The sequence below is a fragment of the Babylonia areolata genome, chromosome 19 (assembly GCF_041734735.1).
Source record: "Babylonia areolata isolate BAREFJ2019XMU chromosome 19, ASM4173473v1, whole genome shotgun sequence".
NCBI lineage: Eukaryota > Metazoa > Mollusca > Gastropoda > Neogastropoda > Buccinidae > Babylonia > Babylonia areolata.
The window spans coordinates 52,289,884-52,297,553 of NC_134894.1; the positions used below are offsets into that span (position 1 = coordinate 52,289,884).

A 7,670-nucleotide genomic window follows, 5' to 3' on the forward strand; every position below is an offset into this window, starting at 1 on the left:
ACATATAAGTCATGAGCACTGTTTCTGAGTTTACTCATTTCACTTGTATTTATAGATATTACATTGTTGGAGATATAGTTATTATCGGTTGTTGTTTCATCTTAAACTCTGTGTGTGTGAGTGTGTGTGTGTGTGTGTGTGATACTAACTTTTATTGTTTGAAAAGAAATTGTTTGTTATTGTGGTTTGGTTTTGTTTCTTGTTACAAAGCTTTGTAACATTGTTTGTTTGCCAGCAAGCTTCATGTTTTCCGAGCAGTTGAGCCTGCCCTGAAACACCACTACAAACATTTCAACTGCCAAGCCAACTCCCCTCCTGCACATTACCAGAGGTGCTTGGATCGTCGCTCTCACAGTCTGGCTACTCGAGCCCAACTGGCGAAGCTCATTTTTGAACACCAAGACAGGCTGACTGCTGCCATCCACAAATAAGCCAGTCACTCTTCTTACCTAATGTTTTTACAGATTGTACAGCTTTGTTTCTTTCTCAGTATGCAAGAGATAAGATAACATTTGTATAGTTCTGGTTTTCTCTCGTTGAGAATAAAATTGATGTAATGACAAAGTATTAGAAAATACTAATTGAATCTATTGTGTAATTTTTGACACTGGTAGAGTCATGGGTTCTCATGTAAGTTCATTTAATTTTAATTGTTATGTAATATGCTGTAGACATTTCAGAAGACATTAGCATGTTTGACTTCAAACCTGTAATGGAAAACTGGCTGCCTGGGTTATGGGTGATATGTTAATTGAACATAATCATAATATACCTTGTGATGAAAGATTATGCCTTAAATACAGATTGTCAGTGATTAGAGATGAACTAAGTTTTGTTACAGAATGCCCTGATTACAGTAATTTATGACAAAAATTGGTTCCTTAAGGCTTCTTTCATCCTAAGTCATGTTTTAATTTTTGTAGGATGATGTCTTCTAAGTTGCGAAAACTGATACTTTCAGTTGGACAAATAATAACTTAGGAATTACAATAAAAACTTAAGAATTACAATGATAAGTCCAGCTTCTTAATACTATATTCATAGATTATACAGATATAGGAAGTGGTGTTATGATAACTTTGATTGTAATATTCTGAGGCAGTCTTTTACAATATTTTTATATGCTTTTAACATGTGTATACATTTGGAGAAATGATTGGGGTAATGGGGTCACATTATTGATACAGCATGATTTAGTCATACTTGTAATCAACACATCAAGTGTTGTTCACTCAGTTGTTTATCATGTTCATTATCTTCTTTTATTCACTTGCTTGTAATCCCTATACCCCAGAATAGGTGTTGTGCCAGAAAATACTGTAAAAATAAGTGCTCTCCACTTGCCATGGAATTTTGAGGACTCAGGGATGAAATTCTAGCATGGAAACTATAAAAAAAAGATACAGAAGAGACAGAATGTTATGAAAGAGAAGTTAAGATTCTGAATCTGGGCTTTTTACCAATTATTCAGACATTTCAAAATGCAGATTATTTTGTGTATACATGAAAGTCTTTCTCCACTTCTACAGATTAACATTGAAAAAGAAAGCAAACAGAATATAGCCAGAAATGATGTGCATGTTTTCTGTTTATATACATGGAAATGAAATAAAACAGATTACAAGTTGAGAACAATCGCAACTCGTGCAGGCAGGCAAGTGAATAACTTTCCAGTCAGTGACAATCGTGGGTTCAGTCAACATGAAAGATCAGCCATATACATACTCATTTGCTGAGCAGACAAGGTTTATAACACCAAAGAGTTGCCCTGAACACAGGAGGAAGCTCTTTCATACCACTCACTCACTTCTGGTTGTAACTGGGCTGACTCAAGTCTACTGTGCATACCAGTTTGCATCCTGTGTCAACAAGTCAATCATCTGATCAGTGATAAAAAGCATGAAAAATTCAAATCACATACTTCTTGATGGTTACACTGTCAACCTTGGGTTTCAAGTAAAATCAGGGATTATAGGCTGTTGTCCATTCTGCAGCAGTGTTCAGTGAAAGCAACAGTTCATTGATGTTCACAGCCACTTCCTCTTCCATGCCATCTGACCGGCCTGCATATTGTCACCCCTCTGCACTGTTGTTGTTGTTGTGTGTGTGTGTCCGTCCGTGTGCGCATGTGCATATGAGATTATTGTGTGCTTGTTTGTGTGAGTGTACAATGGAATAGCTCGGGTGCTTACTCTTGTGGATGAAGGCCACTGGTCTTCAAAACTTCAAAAGATGCTCAAGAAAGAACTACAGCCATCCAGAAACAACTGAACAATATCGCTCAGTGGTGCAAGGACACAGGATCTTCCATCAATCCAGCGAAAGCTCAAACGTTGCTGTGCACCCTCAACAACAGAACCGTGAGCAAATCACCACTACCTATGTCATTCGACGGAATTCAGATTGAGAAAACCGAATGCCTACGCTACCTAGGAATACAGTTCAACAGGATGCTGACCTTCAGAAAACATATGGAAAATGCTGTTCACAAATGTGAAAAGGGTCTTTCAGTCTTAAAAGCAATGGCAACCAAAGGTATCAAACAACGCCACCTCTTCCTGCTATATCAATCACTTGTTCTCAGTGTGATCGGCTATGGACTTGCGTTAACAACACTGTCTCAAAGCAGCCTCCTAAAATTAGAAAGAGTTCAAAATGAAGCTATGAGGCTGATCCTTGGAACAACAAAAGACACGCCCACGGAAACTATGCGATACCTGCTTGACCTTCCTTCAGTGCAGGCCAGAAACAAGTTAGAACAGGTTAAGACCTTCTTCAGAGCATTAGAAAACCCTCAAAACCCACTGCATGATGCAGTCAAGGAACCAAAAGGCAGCCGTTTAGGATGAGGACGATCATGGACGGGGCAAGCAGAAGACAATCCATTTAGTATGCCGACTGCAAGACCTGAAAGAAACAAAAGAATGGGAGGAAAACCCCAAAAACCTCAATCATCTATTCAACACAGCCATTTCACCCACTCTAGGAAGACATTGTTGGGAATAGCCAAAGGGCAAAACTGATGCAGGAGTGAAGTTACTCATAGAAGAAAACAGTAAAGAAGAGGACATCATCATATACACAGATGGCTCAGTCACCAAAGGCCAATCCGGTTGGGGATTTATTGCGAAACAAAATGGAAAAACAATTAGGGAAGAGAATGCTGCCTACAAAGTCACAACCGCCAGCCTAACGATGGAAGTTGAAGCTGTGACACATGGCCTTAACTCTTTCCGGACGAAGGCCTACACAAAACGTATTCGGTTTCGGACGAAGGAATGGAATAGCATTCTCCGAAAGTAAAATTCCATCATGCGCTGTACATGTGATTTTGTGATTAGCCAAGCAGAGTGTGCTATTCTGGGTCACTCCACAATTGAACAGTATGATTGGTTAGTCTGGGATGTGTGGCCTGTCTTGCACACACGCTGACAAAGTCACTGACCGGTCGTCTGCTCGCGTGCCAGCCTGTTAGCGCAAAGCGGCCTCTTCTCAGAATGTTGTGAAGCGAACAAGGCAGTGACGGCAATGTTTTAGGGTTGCCGAAGTACTTGAAATGCTACAAACTGAAGGGTCAGACATTGAAGAGGTGGATGATGACGAAGAAGAAAGCGAATTTAATGCAGAAAGCGAGCATGGGTATGGTGATTTGGGGTGAAAAATTGGCAGTATTTTCTACATATGGCAAAACTAAAAATAAGATGAGAAATTTGATTTTTTTTTTTTTTTATATGTAATAGCTCAACACGTAATAAACCAGTTCTGAAAGTTTCGTTTTCTTACACAGTATTTTGTATTTTTTGTAATTTTTTTCCAAACCCTTACAAATGGGCCGTCTGTGGGGAAAAGCAAGGGAGAAAACTTGTCGTTCCGAGTGAGTAAAGTGGCTATCATCTATCCATATGCCCGGAAACCAACATGCCATGATTCTAACCGACTCAATGAACCTCATACAGAAAATTGAAAGTGGAATGGGAAGCCCAGAGTGGCATGAGGCAATGTGCAACTTTCAGATTAAAAAACTTACATGGTCATACTGCCTGGGACATGCAGGTGTTAAGGGAAATGAGCGAGCTGACAGACTTGCTGGTAACGCAACAACGAGCGGCTTACATCTAGGAAAATCGGAAATCCTCAGAAAAGTCAAAGAATACCAAAAAGAACAGATACAAAGCCATCACACCATCGATTGCCTCAAAGAAATAAAGGTAGAGAGAGGGAGCGGCCATAAGTCTAGCATGAACGGTAGAGCACGATGCTTTGCAAATCAAGCAAATATCGGCATTTCCAAACCAACCTTGCGCAAATTTCTTCAAAATGGAACGGAGTCTCTGTGGGCTTTTCCAAATACAATAGACTGAGCAACATCCTAGACGCCACGTTCTTGTCATCAGAGATCTTTTCCCACCCCTCTTTCGGCCAATCTGTGGCAGCTTCTGTGCGTGTGTGTATGTATGTGTTTGTGTGTCTGTGTGTTTGTGTGCATGCACGAGGGTGTAAGTTTACACATGTGTCAGGAGAGCTATGTGCACATGTGTGTGTATGTGTGTGTGTGTAGAGGATGATGTATGTGTGTGTGTATGCTTGTCTGTACTGTGGGAGCAACAGAATATTGCAATGTGCGGTTGTCGGGTGTGCATATACATATTTGTATATGTGGGGGTGGGGGATATGGGCGTATGTGTGTGTGCTTGTACAAGTAAGTGTGTGTGTGTGTGTGTGCCGCGGAAGTTGTGATACATAGCCTAGAAATGAGTGTGTGCGGGGGGGGGGGGGGGGGGGGCGCAGGGTAATGTGTGTTGGAGCTCATGTACGTTTATGTGTATTTGATTTTGCTTTCATATCTGTGAAACTGCATGTTTGTTGCATATCTTATATGCATGTGTGTGTGTGTCTGTATGTTTTACATTTATTTGATTATTTTAAATATTTATCATCATTGTTGTCTTTTTATTTCTTATTTTTATTTTATTTTATTTAAAATTTTTTTTTTCATATATTCATTTATTGATTTTTTTGTTTGTTTTTGTTTTTTTGTGTGCTTAAAGTTGATTTCATCAAGATTTTGCGCCTTATAAATACCATAATTATTATTATCTTTATTTATCTATCATTTAAAAAAAAAAAATTATTCTCTTATATTTATTCTATTATTTTTATTATTATTATTATTTTTTAAATTATTATTATTGTTGTTTTTTTCTCAAGGCCTGACTAAGCGTGTTGGGTTATGCTGCTGGCCAGGCATCTGCTTGGCAGATGTGGTGTAGCGTATATGGATTTGACAGAACGTAGTGACGCCTCCTTGAGCTACTGATACTGATACTTGTGTGAGTGTATGCATGCATGTGTATTTTGTGTGTTTGTTTGAGAGTGTATTCATATTTATGTAAAAGGGGTGTGTGGTAGAAGAGGCGGGTGTATATGTGCGGATGTATTTGACGCGTTTGTGTATGTGTGTGAGTGTGAGTGTGCATGCATATTTCTGTGTTTGTACGTGCGGATGTGTGTGTGTGTGTTAACTTATCTGCGAGGGCTCAGCCCTTCAATGACGCTATGCTGGATTGTAAAAAAAAATACATCAGAACTTCTCACTCAGTGGGTTTGGGATCTTCAGTCGATCGTAAAAGTTAAGAGTGGATGGGTTGTAAACTGGCCAGGTTTGGCTACTGTCACTGTGTGTGTGTGAGTGAGTTTGTGTGTGTGTGTGTGCTATTTTATCCGCGTGGGTACAGCCCTTCAACGACTATACACTGGGTCGTAAAAGTTACGTCACAACTCCTCACTGACTCCTCACAACAGCACCAGTGCAGAGGGACGACAATATGTGTAGTGAGGGCTGCATGTATTGTCGTTGGTGACAATCCATGCAGGGGTGGCAATACATGCTGCAACACACCACTCCTCTCCTTGTCCTCCTACTTCCTGCACCATATGCATGCACTCTTCTTCCTCATTGTCACTGTCACTCACTCATCACTGCTGTCTGCTTCAATAGATTGAACAAGTGCTGAATGTTGCTGTCAGTTTCATCACTGTCATCTTCTTCATGTTTTAATGAATCATCAGACTCTTTAAGAGAGACTATCTCCATCATAATCCATGATCATTTGCACAGCCTGCAAAGTCTGCTGACTAGGACCATTGTCTCTGCTTGTCAAAGTTTCTGACACCTTTTTTGCCTATGTGGCATTGCCTCTTTCAACATGCCTTCCACATTGTCCAGTTACTTATCACTATTGACACAGAAAGGGTCTTAGACATGCTCATTAAACAGCATTTTAAAACAACAGATACATCAAGCTAACTGTTCAAGAATCTTTGTGAGCTCATTCAATCACTTTGGTTGAAGGAACAATTGGAATGGATGGGTGCAACGCATGCCATCAGTGGATGGGTTTATGGCACCAGAGAAGAGCTTTGTGCTGTCAGCTGACAGCTTACAGGTATGATACAGGTTAGATATATCATGATTAACACTGCATTGATCAAGTAGGGCAGATTGTGCTGCACAATACAGTATTAATTCAGGCTTTGATTGCTGAATGACATAGGTTGTTCTTTAACATTTTTAGTCACCTGTGCAGTTCCAACTAGGGCGATGTTGATGATGTCGAGCACCTGACTATCTGAGTTTCAAAGGCATTTTCTCCATATTGAGACTCTTCCATAGCTGCAGGAACAAAGACAACCTACTGCTCTTTGGTTTCAGCTGCCTCCCTGATCATGTCATAGTTTTCTAACAGTTGTAGTGGAACAAGCAGTTATTTCCATCACTTTATAGCATCCATGATTACTTATTGATACTGAACTCAGTTTGTTGATTAAAGCACAGACTTTATCGGGATGAATGTTAAACCTCGGAGATTCAACATGTTCATGACATTACTTGACATTTCAGTTCTGCTGTCAATGAGGAAGTGTCATAAGATTAAGATTCCAGACAACAAATGCTGTCTCTTTCAGTGTGGTGAACACAGGTTTTATCAGGTCAGTGAATTTGTGAGGAGTTATATTCGACCATCTGGCATGCAGATAAGGAAATTCCTGTGAAATGACACAGAACTTTGTACTTTGTACCAGTGTTTGCAGCTCACGTGGACATGGCTTCTTCATTGCTAGTCAGTTGATCACTTCGACTACATTTCGCTCAGTCTTATCTCTGTGTGTTTGTGTGTGTGTTATGTATATACTTTAATCTGCTGTTCATACACACACTGTCTGTGTATATGTGTGCCTGTTTGTGTGTATATGTGCATGCAGTAATGCACTCTTTTTTTTCTAAATTTGTTTCACGTCTGTGTATTTGTTGGGTTTTTTTATTTGGGTTTTGGGGTTCTTTTTCTTTTGGTTAGTGGCTTTTTGTCTGTAAATGGTGAGGTGTGTTTGGCACAAAGCATGGTCTTCAACTTCTGAATCACTGGTGAGGTATGATTGGCACAGATCTTTGTCTTCAACTGAATCAAAGGTGTGTAGAGATAAGACTGAAATAGACAGGGCTCCCACTTTCAAAATGAGATTCATTTAAAAGTGAAACAATTAGCAGATGATACAATTTTGTTTTTGAAAAACAAAGAAGACAAGCACAAATCATTAGATATTTTCACTTCGTTTCAAACATTTTCAGGCTTAAAATTGAATGTACAAAAGAAAAAAGGGTTAAGGATGGG

At 39.6% G+C, this 7,670-nt stretch overlaps 1 protein-coding gene across 1 annotated transcript in view; it reads left to right on the plus strand.

Moving 5' to 3' along the window:
* Window positions 1-4,750, plus strand: part of LOC143293833 (chondroitin sulfate synthase 2-like) — a 78,423-nt gene extending 73,673 nt beyond the window's left edge. Inside the window, exon 11 of the mRNA XM_076605114.1 lies at window positions 236-4,750. Coding sequence (XP_076461229.1) covers window positions 236-431 — 196 coding nt within the window. The 3' untranslated portion in view covers window positions 432-4,750. The remainder of the gene's footprint in view (window positions 1-235) is intronic.
* The last annotated feature ends 2,920 nt before the right edge of the window (window positions 4,751-7,670 follow it).